Source organism: Rhodnius prolixus, unplaced genomic scaffold (assembly GCF_049639745.1).
Source record: "Rhodnius prolixus isolate KJV_2025 unplaced genomic scaffold, Rpr scaffold_1, whole genome shotgun sequence".
NCBI lineage: Eukaryota > Metazoa > Arthropoda > Insecta > Hemiptera > Reduviidae > Rhodnius > Rhodnius prolixus.
In genome coordinates, this window is record NW_027411581.1 from 36,635,430 (window position 1) to 36,659,533 (window position 24,104).

The 24,104-nt window shown below is 35.0% G+C and overlaps 1 protein-coding gene across 10 annotated transcripts in view; it reads left to right on the forward strand.

Annotated features, from left to right (window-relative positions):
- Window positions 1–24,104, forward strand: part of LOC141448166 (dystrophin, isoforms A/C/F/G/H-like) — an 898,384-nt gene that overhangs the window by 387,157 nt on the left and 487,123 nt on the right. For all 10 annotated transcript variants that reach the window (XM_074116317.1, XM_074116303.1, XM_074116369.1 and 7 more), the window contains one exon: window positions 10,105–10,220. In XM_074116317.1, coding sequence (XP_073972418.1) covers window positions 10,105–10,220 — 116 coding nt within the window. The remainder of the gene's footprint in view (window positions 1–10,104; window positions 10,221–24,104) is intronic.

The following is a 24,104-nucleotide window of genomic DNA, read 5'->3' on the forward strand; positions in this document are numbered from 1 at the left end:
CCTGCACAGATCTTGACTTTGCCACCATAAGTGCTGCTACAAGCAAAGCGTGGGAGTCCAGAGTTTTGGCTTGCCTATCCGTTGATTGTGCCCAGTTTGAACAGATTCTTTAAGAGAAATAACGTAATTTTGACCATAAATTGAAATTTGTTTTTCATATTTTAAATTACCATAACTTTTGAAAAACCTAACCGAATTCAAAAAATGTTTTTTGTTTTTTTTAGGAGCTCAAATTCTATAAAAATATGCAACAAAAAATATAACGTTCCATTTGAAAAAACAAAGTTGGATGCTGTATCTCGAGATACAGGGGTTTAAAAAAATGTGTCATTCACTGAAAATAAACTAGACTAAAAATGATTAAATACGTGTTTTTTATTTTTTCGAAATTTCCCGCCGTTTAAAAATAAAGTGGGTGGAGCATATAACTCTGGTCACCCTGTATAATAAGTATGTATACAAAAATCTACTGTAAATGGCCATTGAGGACGAAACGTTCTAGCAAATGAAGTAGGAAAATGGGTTTACGTTCCACAATTAGTGACGCACCTAACTCAGATAACGGAAGTAGGGATCATTAATTGTAGAGAACAAATCCAGCATTAAAAAAATTTTCTGTTGTTTTTTTTCAACTTATAAATTAATAAAAATTAAAAAATGTGGTGTGCAAAGTGAGTGTTTTCATTTTTCTTCTAAAAAAAGAACAAAAATCTTAAGATGGCCGTTTGCATTCTGTTTCGTTTCTAAAAATAAAAAAAAAGAAGTTTAGACTGCTGATATCTCAGTTATGAATTTGAAAATTTCATAGCATTAAAAAAAAAAATTCAAAACATTTTTGCGTGTTTTATGTTTAATTTGTGTACAGGGTTTTATTAAGGGAGATTTGATGATATATCAAGGATGTTAGTTAGTTAATTAAGATCTCCCCCTTAGTTACCCCATTAAATTGACCTTAACTGAGAGCCATCTCCTTACTAGATAATATATCACCAGAATACATCCTAGTTTGCGAATTCCCTCACTCTGTGATGCCTGGCTTGCATCAATTAGAAATTATATTCAACATTCACAGCAGATTTATTCTATAATAAAACTTCTGTTAAATTAAACATTTTTGTTTTAAGTTTAAAATCTGTCACTAATCTCCGAGGTAACACGCGAACCATGGACATTTACTACAATTCAGTTAAATCCTGAAACGAGGTTAATCTACGCAGAATGCATGGATTTAGGCCTGTATATGAATAAACATTCAAACACAGTAAAATTAAATTGTAGAAAATGGAAATAACTTTTACAATCGCAATAAGCCCATGTCGCAATATTACTGCATGCACGGGCGCATCCTGAAGGTCAACCTGTGAATCCAATGTAGGCTGAATGTTTTATTTAGGAGCTTCCAGCTCCAAGTTAAGATTCATTGGCTTCAATCTCTTACATCTGTGTAGAAACATGAACCAATTTGTTGTTTTATAATTATTTAATATAATTTTTTTTTAGGTCCTATTTTTTGGCACTTCCGTAGAGTTGTATTCCGTACGTCCATATTGGGGCAAGTAGAGCGGTATATAGTGATCGTTTGTTCGTCAGGGTCAGCTTTGATCGTCTGTCGAGTAGCCTTTTCGACATTTTATATAGAGGTCAATTCTTTTGAGTCTCGTGTGTGGGTTCCAAGTTAGTAGTTTGTCAAGATGTAGTCCGAGATATCGTACTTGGTTAGTCATTGGTATAGAAGTGTTGTGGAAGGAGAGAGGAGGGAGAGTTTTCTTGTTTAGAGTGAATACTATGTTTTTAGATTTCAATTCGTTCACTTTGATTCTCCACTTTTGCAGCCAAGGCTCGAGAAGATTGAGGTGTGATTGGAGTGCACGGCTTGCTGTTACAGGATCTAGATGAGGAGAAAGAATTGCAGTGTCGTCGGCGAAAGTGAAAGTAATTGTAGTCGGGTGAGTTGGTAAGTCGGCAGTATAGAGAATATAAAGTAAGGGGGCTAGAATGCTTCCTTGGGGAATTCCAGCGAGTGTTGGAAGGATAAGAGAAGAAGAAGAACCTTGTTTAACTTGGAAGAAACGGTCGGAGAGATAAGACTTAAGAATGAGATAAAAGGTAGAAGACAGTAGGCGTTTGAGTTTATAAAGCAGCCCAGCGTGCCATACCCGGTCGAATGCCTGAGATATGTCAAGGAAGACACCTGGGCAATACTGCTTTAATTCAAGAGAAGTAGCGATTACATCCACTACTCGATGTGCCTGGAGAACAGTCGAGTGGCAAACCCGAAAACCGAACTTATGGTCAGGAATGATATTTAAAGCGGCTATTTCAGTTTGGAGGCGGAGTAGTAGAAGTTTTTCGAGGACTTTTCCCAGGATGGGTAGAAGGCTGATTGGTCGGTAATATAAATTTAAACTTTAAATTCTGTTAGAATTGGCTAGTCATCCTGTGTCACCGCGATTTAGGGATACATGGTATCATCAAGATGGAGCTCCTTTTAGCTATTTGATTGGACATGTAAAAGAGGTTCTCTTGTGGTGGAGCTTGAAGGCAGAAATCTTTGGTGAAGAATTCTTAGCCATTCCCGTTCTTCATGCAAATAGGAAATACTGAATACGTGTTATGCCAATTCTGTTTCTTTTTGCGAAACGTACTATCCGTAATCTTACGTGTCTTGCTAACAATGAGCTTTCTCGCCTCTGGCTTGAGTTCTTCCCCCTCCATTGCTACGACTATTGCCAGTGAATTCGAACCCGTGATATTCGCGTGCGATAACCATTTCCACAGTGAGCTTACATATATAGAATATACAATTATTACAAGTTGTAATGCCAAATTTAGCTAATTCTCGAATGTGTTTTAATTGCTTATTTCGTACGTTCATTAACATATTTGGATACCCAGCAGCCACCTAGAAATGCTATTTCATGACGAATAATCTCACATAGCACCATTGTTAGCGACTAATGAACTTGGAACATTTATCTAACTGCTTTAAGTTTAAAATCCAACACTTATAAGTAAATGATCAGATTGCTTAGATACAGTTTCAACTCTATCCGTTACTTCACATAATTCCTTAACCCGAAAATCTAATTCAGAAATTTTTTTTTTTGTATCACGATATCTTATTTTATTTTTGCATGGTTTTATTACGTTAGTCTAACAGTGGTGCGGTGTAAAAATGAGTTTATTTAAATTGATGTTAGTATAGTCGTGATTGATCTATTTGTTTGCTTTGTTTTCAAAATTATAAAGCAGTGGAATTACAATATAATATTATAATTCATTTAGCTTGCTCTGTAATTGTAATTTTTAGTTTACGTGAGCAACCGAGTACTTTTCTGTTTAAATATTTTATGAGGAAATGGCACGCAAATGCATTCCACTGCAATAAGAATGGTAACCTTGAAAGGAAATTTACTGACGCGGTAGCTTATATTTTATATTTTCACATTTCACTAATATAAAATGTTATTCTACTGCATTAGTCTCTTATAGCAACGTCAAAACTAACTTTTCAAAATTTGTATTGCACGGCTCCATGACTTCCTCTTGTTCACCTTTCCACTTTATTTGGTATTTTTGATATCCTAAGGAACCAATTCCTTTGGAAACCAATTTCTTTGTTATTTCTGAATGTTAACGACACCATTGATGCCCTTCATTAGAACCTTGGGGCGACCAAATGGATACGTTGTAGCGATACGAATTAACCATTATATTTCTTATAAGTGAGAAATTGATTTAATACAATATTCCAGCCATTGTCCATAAAAGCTGACGAAGTGTTTTACCTTGTTATAACGAAAATTTTGGTTTCACATGTTCCTTAATCACAGAATTCTCTCGCGGAAGTCACATTTCTGTATAAATGGGTTCTGTCATTTTAAAAAATTGTCTCAATCTCTGCCTGCTTCCCCTATTTCCTACACTGCTTCATTTTCAGTTCCTAACATCCTTGACTCCACCTTTACTCTTTCTGAAAAGTGAGGCTGTGCTCTGTAACTTTATACCCATCAAGGCTGCTGTTCCCAGATCTATTCTTTATGAGTTTTACAAATTTCTAGCCTTTGTCAACAGTCTGTAAGCTTAGCTCAGATATATTTTCAAATAGAGTTAGTTGCCTTCTTCTTTTGGATATTTTATTATTTTTACGTATGATGTTCATTGCTCTTCTGCTTAATCGACTTATTCGCTTTGTAAGGGTGAATAATTTTCTGAGTGGTATCCTAAAGTGGCTTTGACGTGGTTATGACATTTTAATATGAAACAACTTAATAAACCTCAACTTCACATAAAAAAGAAAAAAAATTACTGTTCCTTTATTGATTCAGAATCAGCTTGATCATTCTTCACTATTTCTGAAACTGATTCAGTCATTTCCTACAGGTTTATTAATATTAATGATTTTGGGAGCATTGAGGTGCGGCCAATCAATAAATTCAAACACTAATTTTGTTTCATCTCGCCAAAGTTCCGGTAAATCTGTTACCATCTTCAGGGTAGTGTAAAATTTGTGGTTTAACTTTAAGCTACATCATCATAACTGTTGAACATTTACCTATTACCCTGAAGATTGTGATTACCGAAACGTTAGTGAGATGAAACAAAATTTGAGTTTGAATTTATCGATTGACCGCACCTTAGTATTCCTAAAACATCAATTAACAACGGTCGAAAACCAAAAACTATCATTCTTATTACTATTTTAAAAGTTTTTCTGTCTGGAAAAAAGTCTGGCGTCACCAGTACATGGTGTGGATAGCATTTCAGAACTGTTTAAATTGGCAGGTGTGTTCGTCAAGTGTACTACTGTTTTCTTTGTCAGGATGACTTTCCGTTAGCTCCAGAAATGTGAGTTCTACGATTATGGCATAGTATTCACTGCTAATAATCCAATTGTACTGCGGAGAAAAATTAAAATCCTTGACACATAATGCGAACAATGGAATCTAATGCAATGCAATTTAAAACATTCGTAGTTTTTTCTTTCCTCTTTTTTTCTAGTTTGTGATTGGTCGCATCTTTATATTTACTAAGTTAAGGTCGATATCAGAGCGTTTTTCTGTGAAAGAAGAAGAATCTACAGGGAAGGGAATAGCAGTCAAATGCGGATTACCCGAGTTTGAGTCCTTCCAGCCTTTAGTTCTTTCTTCCAGAACTTGTTTCACTTGCTGCTCACTGTTTCGTGGTAGAGACTGTTAAACTGATCTCTCTCCGAAAGCCGAAAGTGCATTGAAAAAAGCTCCAGGTTAAATGACCTCAATATTTACGTCAGTAACGAACGAAGGCTTTGCTTTGTTTCTCCTGTGTGTTCCAAGTTAGATGGGGATTCAAGAGAACGGTAAGAAAGACTAATTGGCCAAGAAAGGAGTTCTACTTTCCCAGCCAGTATCAAATCCATCTTTAAGGACAGCAAAAGGCCTGACAAAACATAGGTATAACAATCATTAAAGGAGTTCATACAGGATTATGGCTAAGGGAAAGACGGGGAAGATGTTTCATGTTGCAACTATCCCCAGCAATCTTCCAAGGCCAGTCAAGGAGGTGGCTTTCCGCCTATTAACTGGCCACGGCTGCCTTCAAGCTCACTCGTGCCGCACCAGTGTCGTTTACTCAGATGACTGTCCTCTGTGACATGACGGGAGAGTGGTCGCTGATTGCCTCTATGCATGCAACTCGCTCGATGGTCTATTTATTCTTTAAAAAAAAGATTTCGCTATTCATATATTAAATAAGTACATAGCTGTAGCTAGGAATGTACTCAAGAATGTGACTTCCTAGTTTGTATACAGTAATTCGCCTTACATTTGCTCTTTTTTTTTATATATATATAAAAAAAATTATTGTAATTATAATATAATATAATGTGACTTTGCTCCATTCTTATTTTATTATTTTAATGTTCCAAAAAATTTTTTTAGAAGAAATGAATTTGTAAAAAGAAGCAGCTAGTTGTTTAATAAAATTTTAGATTCAATTCTAAACTCTATAATCCTAATTTTCATACATGAGGCTCTGTTCTCACTGGCAGTCTGTTTTCATATCCTGAAATGGCTGGAATCTCTGGCGTTAGTCTCCATTCAGGCATAGCAGCGTGTAAATGGGGTATTTATTCAGTGAGGCGTTTGAATGTTCGCATCGATTCTCTGTGTTGTATGCCCACGTACAATTTAATCCGAGCTTCTTGGTTCTACATCGTTGCACAAGAATATATGGCAATAAGATGAAAAAGCCGTTTTGATTGGCTCTTTGTCTTGATTTATAGTTTATCTCAGTAACACCATTTATTTATGAGAATAGTTATGACGTAAGTTTACCACACAACAACCACAGCGAATACTGTTGCTTATTGATATACTCTTAGCCTCCTAAAATGACTGATGAGCTGACTGGTCCATGGCAGGTGAATTTTCCTCATCTTCTCCCACAGCTTTAAGCATTCAACTGATGTTTAAAAATGGCTGACCTCAAAAGATAAGATGTTTTTTTTCGTTTTAAATCGTTTAAAAAAGTTAATTGCTTTAAAATTGAATATTTTAGCGGAGGTCTACACCCTTGAAGTAATCTGAAATGTTGGATCCAAAGTATAGTCTAAGTTCTACTTTTAATTAAATTCAAATATTCAATATAAAGTAATTTAATCGCTTGCGACTGTAAGTGACCACAGGTTTTCTTTACTTAATTTAAGAAATTTAAAATTTTGAAATTTTTTCCCGGGTGTTGTCTTTTTTATTTTTTTAAATTATATTACAGACTTGATAGCCTCGGTGTTGATCTTGCAGCCCAGTAAATCGTGGCCACCTCATTATTTCATACATCTTGCAGTAAGTCGAGGCAAGGAGGTCATTCCCGCGAGATCGCCAACTCTGATAGATATCTCCTCCTGATAGTCTAAATCCATTGACATCCTTAAACTGGCTACTCCATCTTTGCGGGTATCAATTTCCAGGAAATTTGCCGGATAGTTTAAGCAGATGGTAGACCTCTCTTCAGCTACTCTAAAATCTTTGACCAATCCATTAGTCAAAAAAAAAAAAAAAAAAAATTGTTTTTGGAACGCGAGAATGTGGTTGTACTTCAATAAAACCCCTCTACCCAGCGGCACCCTTGTCGGTAACTATTTTTCATTTTCGAACTGTCCCCAATGCTCGCTAATTTATTACTCTACCATTTTACCTTCGGCCAGCGACATACACCTTCAGAGGTTACTTTTAATTTTTAACTCCTTGATTTTCATTTACAGCTGCAGGCTATCACTCCTCGAATTTACAACTGGCAAATTTGCTAGGTGCTACAGAACTTTCATAAAAGCTTAGTAACTTTTGCTACTACTTGGTTATTTTACTGGATAACTCAAGAACGTAAAATTGGTGGGAAATTCGATAGTTCGAATCGGTGCAACATAACCTGCGGACAAAATCGGACAACTGAAAGTCTTAATAGATTTTTCAGTTTTTAACGATTTTTCTCTAAAGTGACCCCACAAATTCTGGAGGAGAGGTAAGTTAAGCTTGCCTCTAAAGTGTCTTTTCAGAGTCCATGTGAAAGCCTTCAATAATTATGTAATGTAAATAGCAGTTTTTTTTGCCTTTTTTTTGGCATTGGCTTTCGCCATACAGCCAGCATCGTCCATGTATAACTACTCGTACAGCCAGCATCGTCTAGTTGCTTATCACTAGAATATCACTCACTCTCCATTCTTACTTATAAATACATTCGCTTTGCACATTCATACCTCTACTATATACAACTATTTACATATAAACTTACAACTAATGGATGGATCAGTACTCTATATTCCTGCCATCCTTATAGCTTAACCGAAATTAAAATCACGTAATCCTTCTGTAATCATTTTCTTGCATTCATTCTAATCGGCTATAACTTTTAAATACATTCATATATCATTGCTAGCTCTGATATAGATTTAAGCACATAGATAGCATTTTAATATGTAAATAAAACTCCAAATTTACAGGTAATCAGTTGTATGAATGTGCCATTATGTGGAATACATTTTATTGGGGTTTTATGGTTTCTGTGGGCATTGAGTATGATTATAGATACATTTTCTGGAACAGAACGCAATTTTGTTTGATATACATATGCTGCGCTCGGTGGAAATAACGTTGAGTATTTGGAACATGTTCGTACAGGATATTAAAAAGTGTGATATTGGGAATTTATCGATAACGTGTTCTTAAAAGAAAATGATGACTATGAGTAGGAGTAATGGCGGATCAATAGAAGGAAAGAGAAGGATGGGCACATATAAAATGACAGTTCTGGAGCGTGAGAGGGAGTAGGAGTGGTGGGTCTGAGAGACTATTCAAGCGAGAAAAACATAGGGACCAAGTTTGGCTGATACCGCCAGTTTTATTTTATGGCGGAGGACAGGGTGTGATGTGACGGGACAAAATTAATTTTCCAGCTTTAGGATCAAGGTAGGAGATGAAGGCGTCCTTCTCATGGCAGAATATTCTCAGCTCAACCTCTTTAAGGAAGTCTAGTTTCTCCTTCATTCATCTTTATAATTCCATTTGGAGTACTATTTAGACCAACTGAAAGGAGCTTTTTCCTAAATTACAAAACTTTTACCTTATATCATTTTTATTGAAAAACAACAAATAGTTTCTTTAAAACCATTTTTCCCTTTATTTATTCGTACCTTAGGTTTATCATTAAAGGAATTAGCAAATCTGCGTGAGTCAGCATTCTGTTCGGTTCTATTCTATAAATAGTATCCTAATGCTTTCAGCTATAATTTTTGTTATTTATTTAGCTATAATTTTACACATTTGATCACCTATTGAGCTTTGAAGATCATAATGGCCCAGCCAGAACGAAATTTAGAGCCTCTAACAGTAGGGATCATCAGTACGAATGGTTTTTTATAACTTTATCTTTAAAAATGACCGTTTCTACACTCATTAATCAAATTACTTTGGCCTAAAATCAAAAATAGTTTGCCTTCTAACTTCATTACTGCCAACGGATTAATATCCTAGGGTAAAGTAGGGTGAGATGGCCACCATTTTTATTTGGAGGGTGCCTGCAAAATTTTGGTAAGGGCTAGGCTTACTTTATTATTACTTTTGGAAACCTCATACGCTCACAAACATAAGATAAGGAAAAAATTTCAGAAAAAATGCTAAGGGAAACATTTTTTTATTCTTACAAAAAGAAAAATAGCGATTGGCCATCTATCCCCACTGGGTTGGGTGAGTTGGCCAGTGCAACTTGGGAGAGATGGCCACATATTGTAAATGAAATTGCACTAGTAAAACCCAGAAAAAAGTAAATGGTTACTTAATATTTATTTTTTTTAATATTTTCAATAATATATATATATTTTTTTCTATTTATTTTATTAATTTTTTTCGGTATTTCGGTAATGACTATAAAAAGATGGAACTGATACAATAGACTAATTACAATGTTAAACTTTGGCTAAATACAGTAGATACTGGGAAATCTGTCCCGAATGCTAGAGAGAAATGGCCAACATGATAAACATAACTCAACGCATACTTTTTGACAGTTTTAGAAGTTAGGATTCATTAATGTATACTGTACTTTCCTAATATGTAAAAAACAACACTAAAATTTCGACACATACATTCGCTGCAGCACGCAATACGCAACTATCATAAATTTTTTGTTGAGACGATAATGTTTTTATTCTCTGAGTTAATTAATAACGCTTTGACGCAGACCAAAATAAGCTCACTGTAGTCAGACATGAATGCTCATCACTTGAGAGGTCACGCAGCGCCGTCGGACGACATTTCGGTTAAATTTCGGCTGCCATCTCTCCCGATTAGCCATCTCACCCGACTTTACCCTACTTATAACTAACCACCTTCATCCTCTTCATTTGTGTGTTGAGCGTGATTAGTGTCCAGCAATCGCAATAGGTGGGTTATTACGAAAAAGGCTTTATTAAGAAATGGTAGATGTATTTTAGTGCAGTTTAGTCAGAAATAACGTTTAATAAAGATCCACTTTATAGCTGTGTGTGCGAGTAATTATAATACACTTTCAATATACAGCAATTTACATTATTTAAAGCATTCTCAGCTAACAACATGTTCTGTTGTATTTCAGGTAGTGGAAGTCTCAGTGAGGTGAAGGGGGGCAGTGTCAGCCCTAGACTTCTGCCCCCAACTTTCTCCAGCCCTAGATCTGATCTCATTGCAAGTCTCGACAAGTCTATACTGCAGGTAATGCATTTTTGTTAATTATTAAATTAATTTGGTTTAGGTATGTAAAAATTAAAGTTTTCTTTGCTTGTGGGTTGTATTAAAGAATTTGATTATGATATTTTAAACAAAAATTCCTTTCTTATGGCAAAAGGAGTAATTTTATGGCAATGCACATTTTTAGTTTTGACAAGAGAGAAACATTTTAATGCAAATATTTGCAAAACAAAGGGCAAAATAAAAGAGAAATTCTCCAAATAAACCATTTTGAGATTTTGTTCAGCTTTATACCGTCCTTTTTCTGAGCTCTTTTGGAATATTATAAATTAAAATCTTCTCAGAACATTTCTCTATAGCTTCAACATTGATGGAAGATTTTTAAAATATTTTATCCACTGCATAACTCGTTTAAAAATAATAATTAAAACTAATATATTGAGCAGAAATTAGCGCTTTTATTCGTCTTGAAGATGATTGTGTAGAAGAAGAAGTATTCTCGCTATCTGCCTACAGCTGTTAGAAGAATGTACTACAGTCAATGAGTGGTAGAAATATAGTTCTTCTAGCCACAAAGAAGTGAGAGAGCTTTGTCCACTAGCAGAAAACCTATAAAAAGTTCAATATCAGGTCCATAACATTGCCTATTAATTCTACATTCACATTTTTGTGTGAAAAAAAATTTCCCTTAGTTGCACTCTGCGTCTTAGTTACTAATTTAAAAAAAATATATATTTCGAAATTTTAAAATTTGTGTTTAAAGGATAGAAGAGGTGCCATTACTCTAAAAATATCTGTATTTTTTTAACGATTAGCTTATCATGTTGCATGAAAATCATTTTTTCTTATGCTCTAACTTTTAGAACTGGTTCTAATTTGGTCCTTGGGGAAGCCATCTTTTTCAATATAATTATTTTATTTTTCTATAATTATTATTTATTTTCTTGCTAAGTCACCTATCCTAATCTATTTGGTCTTATGTAATTTTTGCTTCTAATAATTGCGATAAAAGATAGCACTTGTTTAACAGCTTCAAAGTAATCGTAATTATCCCAATAATTATCAAGTTTTTGCATCAGTAATCTTCCAATTATTTTTCTTTCTTGCTACTATACTCTACACTAATTAATGATGAGTGAGATAGGAATAATCAGACCGCACAAGATTCCCCATAGGTCCAGTTAGGTAAATGTTATTGTTATCTACGTACTGCATTGCTCGGTTTGTTTACACAATTGTTAATGTAATAGCAATTGATAACTGACTGTGCAAGTCACCGCTACTACGTATTTAGCAGAGTAAAATTTATTTGAACAGAACTAGAAAGTTTCGTATAGTAAAAATTAGTATATATACTAATTAAATACAAAATATTTGAACCATCTCGTGAAAAATAACAAGCAATTTTTCCTTTAAAATCAAAATTAATTTTGACTTGAAGAAAGTTTTAGTAAGTAAAATAAAAACTTCTAATTGAAACACAGAGATGGTGTGTACATAACCGGGCCTAGCCACGGACTTCAGCGTGGAACATAATATAAATTATTGTTAATTTTTTGTTAATTTTATTTAATATTTGATTTAAACTAATATCTATGTGGTTTTTAGACGGTTTGCAACATTAATAGAAACGTGTTTTGGAACCCAACTTGCGGTCTAAATAGGGATTTACCATTTCTGATTTCTGGTATTGTGGTTAAGAGTAATTTCCCGTTGTAGAGGACAAGGCAGTTCCCCGTTGATGGTCCATGATGGAATAACATAATACATTACTACGCTTTGCTTCCACCTTTCAAATCCTGTGGTAGTTCTTCCTTAATATACCAATTCTATACACCTATATCACATAGTATATCATGCTGATGTTAGTTCAAACTATTACACTCCATTCTTTCAGTGAAAAAAAAATATATATATATGTAATTTTTAAATGAAAACGCATATTGTGCAACATGCTGACATTTTAGGATAACGGAAAATATTTAAAAAATATAGTAAGCATCTACGGTTAATCAAATATATTTTTTTTTTCTGTAGATCGTAAAAATAGTCTTTATTTTTCTATTAACTATTGCGAATAGTTTTCAGGAGAGCTCTACGTCTAACTAACAAATTATAGGTGTCGTGGGCGAAGATGACTAGCAAACAACTTTATTATTAAATTTTCATATTAACCATAATATATAATCCAAAGCCTAGGACCTGGAATCGAACCTAGATCCACAATCTTTTTTTAGCGTTGCGGGCCTCGCTTTCTAACCACTCGGCTACAGTGGCGCTTATTTCTGGTCACTGTTTACGTTATATTGAAATAAATTGTTAATCCCATTTTTTAGTTTTTATTGCTTTTTTGTGTATATTGTTTAGAATATTAAAAATATATTAATTAATTCCAAAAAATAGAAACATTAGAAACACCCTCCTTCAATCGTCATTCAAAATGTGCAGACCAAAGTGTATGGTTAATAAATGCAGACACGTGCATTGAGCAGACTTGACAGCATTTAGAAAAAAGAATGAAAGAATATGACAAGGAGTAACAGAAATCGAACCTAACCTTAACGCCAGAACCATACATTAAACCGTACAATCCTAAGATCATAGACTAAGAAATAAGCAAATAAAACAAAATGACCATTGCCTAATATCTGATGTAACTGCAACAGAATATAGTTTTCCACTGTAGTATCCAGTCCTCCGAATCTATGGTCTAAGTCACTGATGTGGGCACATATCCGCGTCGCGAAGTTTGGCAGATATTTAATAGCAATTCCCGAACAGCTTTATTCAAATTGGATTTCCAAATTTTCCATTTCCATGGTCATTTAAAGTTCTAACAATGTTTCCAATCTTAAAAGTGTATATTGGCCACCTAACAGTCAGCGCTTAATGGTAAACATACTCTTAATTACACGGCATTATCTACGCTGCAGCATTCATTATTCTTTTAATCTTGTGCTGTGGTATACTCGTACAAATATTGAAACACTCTACCCTTCGTCCCATTTCAAGTGTCATTATTTCAAATAAAGTGTTGCTAACACTTCAATCCACATTGCATAAATATACTTAGTCCCTCCAAAGCAGTTAATTATGCAAATTATTATTGGTGTAGATTTTTCTTTTTTTTCCGGAAATTTATTCATAACTGAAATTTCAACAAGGTTGTTTAATGAAGTCTAGAATGCGAATGTCATTAATTACGATGGGGAAAGCTCATAGACTGCGCTTTGATTCGTTGAACTACTTACTGACCTACTTACTACTTAAAGAAGTTAGAGGGTTTCCACAGTTTATTTTATTTTGTTAGTAGAAAAATTGATGGGGACAGTTTTTATTTATATAATACGTTTACAAGTGCATAACCAAGCATTAAATCAATCCGATATAGAGGAAACTGAAAGTGAATGGTTATTTTGAGTCATTACAGATGGCTAAGCGCCCTATATCTTTACCCGAGAAACCCTGGATAGCGATTAGAGACTTACAGTAAATAGGGTTCACGCCCCACTCCTAACTAGGTCACAGCTATAAATATAAGGATGTAATATCGCCCCTCATTCAGGCAAAAATTTTACTCTAATTAGCACATTTTTAATAATGACAGGAATTTTATTACGAAATCCCGTATTAACAGATCAAATTATTGGTAATATCTATAAGAATCCCAGCCGTCCATTGGTTACGAATTACTGGAGCCGAGATTGGAATAAATATAATCAATTTAATTCCTTGTGGTTGCACTTAAACGTTTTGTCGTTAAAGTGGTGCATACAAAATTATTTTATGAAAATAACCAATTAAAATGTTTTCGTTTCAAGTTTGGCAAAAGTGATATCTTAAAATAGAATTAATCAATTGCTTTAGCTTAGTGCTGCACGAGACCGAGACGAGGCGAGACTTTATGCTGTCTCGATCTCGGTCTCGGTCTCGGTCGCTTAAATAACGGTCTCGGTCTCGGACTAGTCGATATATCTCGGTTTTTTGAATTTTTGTTTAAGTATTAAAAATGGTTTGCTATTAATAATCTTTTCAAAAAATGTTATTATTTTCTAATAATTATTTTAATTTATATATTGGTAATGAAAATGTGTGTAAAAGAAGACAACTAGTTACACTTCAATGCATCATATATTACTATTACTGTTATATATCTTTATATAATTTCAAAAAGATGTTAAAAACGCGCCAAATGAAAGACCCAAATAACATATCTGCCTGCTATAACAAGTCGATTCGTGAAATAAAAAAATACACCTCCCAACAAAATTCCCGCTCTATTAGTTATGGCTGTTGGTGAAGATAAAGAATCTGATGATTCACCTTTTGACGACGACGACGACTGCATCCATATTTTTGCACCATTTGCTCAAAAATCGGCAAATATCACCGAAGCATGGAAGACAGAAATAATTAATTATACCAAATTAGACCAAGCACCAGTAGACGTTGACATTTTAGAATGGTGGAAAACACTTGAGAATTCCTTCAAAAATTTGTCTAGAATGGCGAAAGATATTTTTAGTATCTGTGCAACTTCAGTGCCATCTGAAAGATTATTTTCGCAAGCTGCGTTGATAATGACTAATAAAAGATCTTCTCTAACTTCTGACTCAGTAAAAGCGTTTTTATGTATCAATGCTTGGGCAAAGAGTATCTTAAAAACGAAAATTTGTGGCAATATTTTTTAGATGCATAGATAGTCTTTTTTTTCAAATTCACTAATTCTAAAATTCTAAAATATAATTCAAATAATATCTAAGTTCAAAGTATTAGATTATTAATTGTGAAATTTATGAAATTGAATGAATGAATGATATGAATAGTGAAATTTAGTGAATTTATGTAAAAATTAGGTAATTCGAAAGGGGCGCTAGGGTAGCCGAGCGGTGCGAGACCTGCGAAGCTAATGTGCATTGTGGTACTGGATTCGATTCCCGGTCTTAGGCCTTGAATTTTATTTAATGGTTGATAAAAGAAATTCACAGTAAAGTTTGTTTGCTAGTCGCCTCCGTCCAAGACACCTAATTTAAAGCCCCGCCTGAAAAAATAGGCGATTACTTTACTTTGCTTACTTTACTTATGTAATTCGAAGTCAAATAGATCTAGTAATATTGAACATATATAATAAAGTCGTATCTTTTAATAATTAATTCAATACCCGTAATGATTATTTATTAATAAAGAACACAATTTTATAATTTTGTAGCTAAAAATTAATATTTGAAAAACCAAGACGAGACCGAGATTTCTCGACGAGACATATATCATGTCTCGATCTCGGTCTCGGTTGCTCAAGTCTCGTCTCGGTCTCGGTCTCGGTGCCGAGACCGAGACCGAGACGGATATTTGTCTCGTTTCTCGTGCAGCACTACTTTAGCTTGTAAATTTAAATTTACTCAAATAAAATTTGTGAAATTTATGTGTTGTGTCGATTCGCAGTCTAGGCCTTGTATTTTATTAATTCATGCTTAAAAGGAGAAATCTATCGATTCCGTCTATTACATCTAATTAGGTAGTCGAAACACGTGAAACTGCCTGAAAAAAAAAAGTTGTGAAATTTTGTTTAATCTTCAGCCGATGATATTTCAGCCGAAATAATTTTTAAAAATGCTAAATAAAGCAGAAAGAAATTCTGTCATGTTTAGCTGTAAGTTAGTTCCGTGTCATTGCCCATTAAAAGATACGATATCTACCCTTGCTGTTTATTTTTTAGATTGGCTAAAATTCACGTTTCTGAATAAGGAATCAAAGTGGTCAATTATTTTGTTAAAAAAAAGAAAGATAAAAAAACAGAGGTATATAATATATAGATGCTTTCATGCATAATAGCGTGCTTGACATAAACGATTGATTCATCAAGAATTTGACTTTATCTTATAATGTTTCTGTCACACCACCATGAGAGATTGAATGAAAATTTTGATACAGATTTGATAATAAATGCAAAATCGAGAAGCTTGCTTCCTTTAAAAGAAATTTGTAAACTGTGGCTTAGAGGTAAATGTTGACTGTGGGAGGGGGGATGATTCTAAATTTCTTGATCAATCTGAAGAAGAAAGAGAAGATTAGGATGTTTGGATTTAGGAAACTTCTGTTTTGCTCGGTTCTAAAACTCTGGCAAAATTTCTTTTTAGCAGAAATAAGATTATAAAAGGCATGCTGAAGACTGGCGACCAGAAATAGATATTTTGCAGTTTTGCGGTCAACGGCGAGAAGTACAGGCTTTCTTGAAAGTCAAAATCTATTAAATAGAAATAATTTTCCTAGCATGAATCTTGTATCTCATAGCAGGAGCATTGAACTCCATCTATGTTAGGAACGAAATGTTTTCGAAGCATCTTCGGACCTGTCCTGGGGAATTCTTATTACAGAACGATTAGGAAGTTTAATGCTTTTTATGATGAAGAAGACTTCTAGTAGCAGCAGATGAAGCTCTCACATCATCAAAGAAAAAAGAGAAAAGTCCATGAGGTCTCGAGTAACGCATTGATGAGAGATTGACAAGATGAAGTAGATGATCTGTAGCGGCTGGAAGTGGTACAGCGGTGGTAACTGCGAAGAGAAGTACTTGATCTCCTCTCCTATTGGCTCACGAAGACATTCTTCTTCTATCACTTCCGCTATTCTATCTGCTTTACATTTTACAAAATGGTTCCGCCCAGCTTTCTCTAAGTGCTCCCTCAAGATACTCAACAACTTGAAAGGAAAAGTAGAAACATCAGATTTATTTTGGTAAAAACAATGAAAACTGTGTCGTTTGAACAGATAATTGATTCTGAAAGCATCACGTGTAAAGCATGATTCTCAAATCACACAATCACTCCAGCTGTATGTAGGGCAGGCGTTAGGTATTCCAGAGATAAGAAGACCGACTTCCACACTTATAAACTGCAGGAAGACAAGAATTTCGGAGTTGTCATTCGGCATCCTTATCCCTCAACAATAAAGGAGGAAACAGAAAATTTTAATGAAATGTCCTCCAAATCAATGAGTTTTCAGCACCCCTAAAGAGGCAATTACTAATTAATTACTAACCTAATTATAATTACTAATTACACAAGCTCTTACTATCGCTATTTTTGTGGATCTTGAGCTATACTCTCAAAAATGAACAAATATTCAATTTAAACATTCTATTTAAGAATCAAATTTTAAGAATCTCATAAGTGAAGAGAAATAGTTCAATGCAAATGGTGTCTTGATTTGATCCAAATTTCTACCGAGTCACATTAAGTGCATCAAAGCGAAGAGTGTATCAGGTGCGTTTAGGCCATGATCGATGACCCTATCTCCACAAAGAGTTTGACGCCTATAAAGTCCTACAAAACAATTGCTTGAAAATATGTAGCAGTCAACTACTGTTTGTACGAAGAAATCTGTAAGCAGAACCTGTCTAAAACTGATTAATTCTCTGCCTTGGACGTCCTAGATGCGGTATCTTCACTGTCCTTAAAGAACCCAGCTACCCTGCAACTCCAGTGAGAACATTGCTTAAACAATTATTGGATTCACATCGTTGGATGTCTTTTTCAAATCTTAATTCATGATTGAAATAAGATTTTTTTGTTTTTTTAAATTATGAATATTAATTAGAGAATAACTGTGGAAGGTGGAATATTCGAATTAGTGAGAGGTCTTTTAGTGATTACACTCTTCTAAAGCAACTGTTCGCCTTATTAGTTCCCTTTAATTAGATGGCCGCCATTGTTGCTATGTCTGGAATGTGTTTTGTTGTAGCTAATTTAGGAGAAATATCTCCTCTCTGTATTATCCGACTGAAGCTTATCTAAACATAGCCGAATAACCTTTGTTAAAACTGGAAGCGTGCAGTAGCTGCCTCTGCCATGTGGTTATTATTATAAGAGAGTCATTATGAGTTAAAATGATAGCCGCAACAACTGTCATCATTTATAATATACAGTACAGAATTACTTGTTCATTTCGGCTTTATTTTGTTTAAGTAAAACATCAGTGGTATAATCTTAGGGATTTTGGTTGGGGCCAGTCTGAGTTTGGTTGAGTCTGATATCCTCCAAGTTATTGATCATAATAAAGTTTGTTCTACATTGAAATCTATTGTCCAACTTTACATAATACGCCTGTCTGAGTACATTGTCTGTCAGAAGTGGTAGGGTGCAGTTATTCGCACAGCTGGACATTTCGGATATTAATTTATTTAAATTACTCCTCAGAACTGTATTTCTAACTAAACTTCAGTAACTGTATATTGCAGTTACAATAAATACGGTGGATGTGATGTTTCCGGGTTGCAAGATATGATCTAAGCATGAGACGTTTACCCACCCCTGTATTTGAGGAAGTCAAATAACAGATATGACAAATTACTGCAGCTCTGAGTACTCAGAGAAGCCGAATACTGTTAATACTGTTTCTAAAGCTGAAAATGTAAAGAATTTAAAAGATTATGATCCAGTATCATGAGGCACATGAGGAATTTTGGGATTGCAACTAAGAAGCGTTAAAAATATTAGGTTTTTTTTTTTTTTTTTTTTTTTGTAATTGTCAAATTATGTTGCCTTCTGCCATTTATCCATAATTTTATTGTACAACTGGATGCAGATTTGATGGAGGTGTTGGCCCTGAGTTACTCTTTTGGACAAGAGCATGAGTCAAGTGACCGAACAGTTATTCTGGATTATTGTGACCGGTTTCGGATTTCGGGTGGAGATGGTGATGACATGTTTTTGGTGGGAATCAAGTATAAAACTATCCTTATTGTATAATACTCTCACTCTGATTGTGATGGAAATCCAAAACCACCCAGAATGATCCAATCAAGCGGGCTGTGTTATGGCGGATAAATCTTTTTTTCCTAAAGGGGCGCCAACATTTGAGGTCATAGCGCCAGCCTTCGGACAGTGTTCTTTCGTTACTGACCATTACCGGACGGTGGGCTTTAAGAAGCTCCTAGGAATTGAGAATTAAAAGGCTAGCAGCCAGATCCGAACCTAAGATCTCTGCGTTTGAATCCAGCATTGGCTAACCACTCATCTAATCCCTTCCCTAAAATACTTTGATATTAAAATATTTTTTGGTATTATAAATTAACTGTTGTCTAAGATATTTCCGTGGTAAACTTTTGTTTGTTGAGAATGTTTTGTTGCAAGTAGAACTTAATCTGAAGGAGGGTTTTATTAGTCAGATTTTCGCCCCATGAATTGCAGTTTTTTTTGTTCTCGAATTAGTTAGAATTAGGCGTAGAATTTTTCATGAACTAATTAGTCAGAAATCTTTCTTAAAATATTAAAAATGTCCAGTAGGACAGTTTTATAATGGTTGATTGTAAAAAGTAAACGACTAAGCGTAATGTTAAAAAACACCTTACTTTTTTTTTTAATTTATTTGTTAAGTTACACCAGCGCTAGATGCACTATTACTAACAATGACAATACCTGATACCAATTACAAACTCACTAATTGAGGGGAGAAGTTACTCAGTGATAACACTCCCTAAGTCATCTCTAGGATAAGCTACTCTCCTCAGAAGAGAGAAAATCGCGAGGCCACTGGCATTTTAGTCGTCTGGGAGGATGATCTGGATGTTGATGAGATGATAAATGGCGGACAAGAGGATTGGAATGAGAGTGCAAGTTCTGATGAAAACTTTTATAGCGAGTTCGTGCAACCTGACCAACAAACGGAATTTCCAGGTCTGTGTGGATGGTTAGATTTGAAACGTAAAGTGGAGCGTTAACGATAGTGCGGAGAATTTTAGACTGAAGAGATTGAATTCGTTGAAGATTGGAGCGTTTCGTTGGACCCTACAGTTCAATACCGTACGTCCAGGCGGGTTTTAGTATGGAATTGTAAATCAATCGTTTGTTATTAAGTGAAAGTTTTGAACGTTGGTCTAGTAGTAGTCTTTTAAGAAGTCGATAACGCCTGTTAACTTCAGTTCGTTTAAGTCGTGTGTGCGGGCACCTAACTTTAATAATTTTTTTCTTTTTATCTGTAAATGATAAAATTCCCAAATTTTCTTTAAAATGTAGGGAACATCCTCCTTTTATAACTGTAATTTTTTTTCCCCACAAGTTAAACAGGTTTTAAGTTTAGAATCAGTGTGATAACCTCCACTGTGTAGAATAAAATATTGTAAAACTTTTAACAGTCATCGTATTTCACAATACTATATTCACAATATTTATTTTTGCATTTTTCAATATCTGTCCCAAAAACAGTTAAAAACAAAATTGCCGTTGGATCTACTGCATTAACCAAGGACTATGATCTAGGTATCTACACATATTTCGTGTGACAGAAATACTGCTGGGCAGAAGTGTTTTTCTTCTTCTGTAATAAAATAAATTGAATAAAACAAGCGTATCTTTATAGCAAGAACAGACATCTCAATATCGTGGTGGTTTTTAATGTAAACTTCACCTCCGAGCAATGGATAGTAGCAACTGGCTGGCCCAAGGAAGACATGTTGACGATGTCCAGGTTCTACTGAAAAATGTCTTCCATCTCTCTTCTAAAAACTAACATTTCAGTACGTAACCGAAATGATGTTATGTTACCGAATGATTGAGTAAATCCTGCTAATGTATTATGTACGAGGGTCGTTTGAAAAGTCCGTGCAAAAATAAAAACTACTTAATTTTTTGGGGTAAACCTTTTTTATTTTTCAACATAGTCTCCTTTTAGGCTTATACACTTCGTCCAACGCTGCTCTAGTTTGTTGATCCCTTCCGAATAATAGGATTTGTCCAAGTCTGAAAAATAGCAATTCGTTTCTGCAATCACCTCCTCGTTTGAATAAAATCTTTTTCCCGCCAGCCATTTCTTCATATTGGGGAACAAATAGTAGTCCGAGGGAGCCAAGTCTGGAGATTAGGGGGGATATGAAACGAGTTGGAACCCTATTTCCATTAATTTTGCGACCACAACTGCTGAGGTGTGAGCTGGTGCGTTGTTGTGATGGAAAAGGACTTTTTTGTGGGCCAATCGTGGGCGTTTTCTTGCAGCTCGGTTTTCAAACGGTCCAATAACGATGAATAATATGCACCTGTAATAGTTTTACCCTTTTCCAGATAGTCGATGAGGATTATTCCTTGCGAATCCCAAAAGACAGTCGCCATAATCTTTCCGACCGAAGGAACGGTCTTCGCCTTTTTTGGCGCAGATTCCCCCTTGGTAACCCATTGTTTAGATTGTTCTTTGGTCTCAGGAGTGTAGTGATGTATCCATGTTTCATCCACAGTGACGAAACGACGCTTAAAGTCCTGCGGATTCTTCTGGAACAGCTGCAAACCGTCCTTACACGATTTCGTTTTTGGTCAAGCATGAGCAATCGCGGCACCCATCTTGCGGATAGCTTTGTCATGTCCAAATGTTGATGCAAAATATTATGTACCCGTTCATTCGAGATGCCCACAGCACTAGCAATCTCACGCACCTTCACTCTTCTGTCATCCATCACCATATCATGGATTTTATCAATGATTTCTGGAGTAGTAACCTCAACAGAGCGTCCAGAACGTTCAGCGTCACTTGTGCCCATATGGCCACTCCGAAAATTTTGAAATCACTTATAAACTGTTCTAATCGAAGGTGCAGAGTCACCATAATGTTTATCAAGCTTCTCTTTAGTCTCCTGAGGCGTTTTGCCTTTCATAAAGTAGTGTTTAATCAACACACGAAATTCTTTTTCGTCCATTTTTTGAAAATCACTCGACTTCCTCGATTCAAACGAATGCCAAACACAAAGAAATAGACCGATCTGGCTGTAACTTAGTGTGTGTTCTTCCAAGAGATGCTACTAACTAAACATAACCTCGATACGCGCCAGTGGTGCTATCTCTCTGACTTTGCACGGACTTTTCAAACGACCCTCGTATAATTGTATTTCTAATCAAATTGATATCATGGAACAAATCTTTGATATCTTCGTTTATTTTTGAAGATGGACTCTCGGCAAAAAAACAAAACTGTTCTTTAATTTCTTAATTGCGGCGAAACTGGATAAGATCATTTTAAGAAATAAGAAAACCTGGCTAGTGAAAAGAAGTTGGTATTGAAGAAGGACAAGATTATATTTTTAATCTACTACGGAGACTGTTATCAGTTTCTTTAGGCGCTCCGTTTCTTTCTATTTCTCCATTACGTCTAATTAAATCCGTTCCATTTTCTCTTTCATTCTGTATCTTTTCTTATTTACTTCCCATCTAAAACATAAGAAAATAAAAATAATTTTTTAGCGTGTTTTATTCTGTGCCTTTGTTCTTCAAAACGTAGATTAAGTATTTTGAACTGTTTTTATCAAGTTCCTTTCAACACTTGAAACGAAATTACTAGAGAAAGGCAATAACAAAAGCGATGAAAAAAAGGATGTTGATCCAATGTCTCTCAACTGTATTAAACATTTTTTACCATTTATTTATTTTTTAAATTTTTATTGAGTGCTTACAACTGGGCTAGAGTAAGACAAGTAAATGTGGTAGATAACCCACAAGAGAAACGTTAATGTCGATCATCTAGCGATGAACTCCATTAGTTAACCAGTTATGAGGCCTGTTGGATGGTAGTGTAGTTGTGATTTAAGTTGGTAGTGAAGGGATTAGTTTGGAGATAACTTTAGGTGGAATTTGTTGTAACGTGTTTTGGTGAGTTCAGACACAAAATGGAATGTTGAGGTTTTATGAATACATAGTTAGGTCACTAACAGAGAAAGGAGCGTTTTTGATTGTAGCGTTTATAATGTAGCGTTTGTCTGTACCGTATAGTTACAACCCTTAAGTTCATTCTGTGCAAGAAAAGCTAAAATATCCAGCAATCTATTGTGTTAAGTTATTTTGGAGCGTCGGACAAGAAGCCTGCCTAGGAGTTTTTAAATCTCTTGTTAAGTTCAGGTTGTTTAAGTCTCGTATAAGGTTCTGAAAAGAATTCCTTAACTTATTTCATGAATGTCATTTTATTCGGAATTGTATGTGTAGATGAGCTTCTCGGGAGTCTCGACGTAATAGTTGCGATTGGAAAGGAGTTGGACACAAATCATTTAGTTCTTAAATAGCGGCAGTTACGAGTGAAGTATGAATGAAATGTTGGGTACTAGCTGATTTGTTGTGAACCTTTTGTCGTTTAACCAACCCTTGTACTTAACTTTTAAAACTGTAAGTTTTTGTTAAAGAGATAAGCAGTATTATTGAATTCTTTGTTTTGTAGGCAATCACTGAAAAAGTACCTCTGTTCCACGTAGATGAACACATCCATTTTAGTGCTGCACGAGAAACGAGACAAATCTCGGTCTCGGTACCGAGACCGAGACGAGACTTGAGCAACCGAGACCGAGACATTATTTATATCTCGTCGAGAAATCTCGGTCTCGTCTTGTTTTTTCAAATATTAATTTTTAGAGACCTGCGACTTACTGACTGGGAAAACACACACTGCCCTCACCCCATCTGGGGCCGCTCCCTTGGCTTTTATACAGCGGACAGTAATAGGCTTCGGTCACTAAACTCCCAGAACAATCTAGCTCTTTCTTCTCCGGCTCAGGTAAAGCCAGGGCCTTCTGGTGTATATATAATATATATGTATATTATACAGATATAGTGGGACTTACACGGGAATGTCGGTAATGACTATAAAGAGACGGGGCAGATACAATAGACTAATTACAATGTTAAACTTTGACAAAAGAGTAAATACAGTAGATATCGGGAAATTTCTTTTAATACAAAAACGTTAAACACAAAACATCGGAAAAACCAAAAACCCTTACGAACCCTTATATAGATACAGAATTAGTAAACATAATTGCCCAAAAAATGGAACACTATAAAACAATACACACAGATACCGCCATAGAAGTTTGGTTTTTCCGATGTTTTGTGTTTAACGTTTTTGTTAATTGTTAATTTTGTTAACTGATTTTCTACATTACTC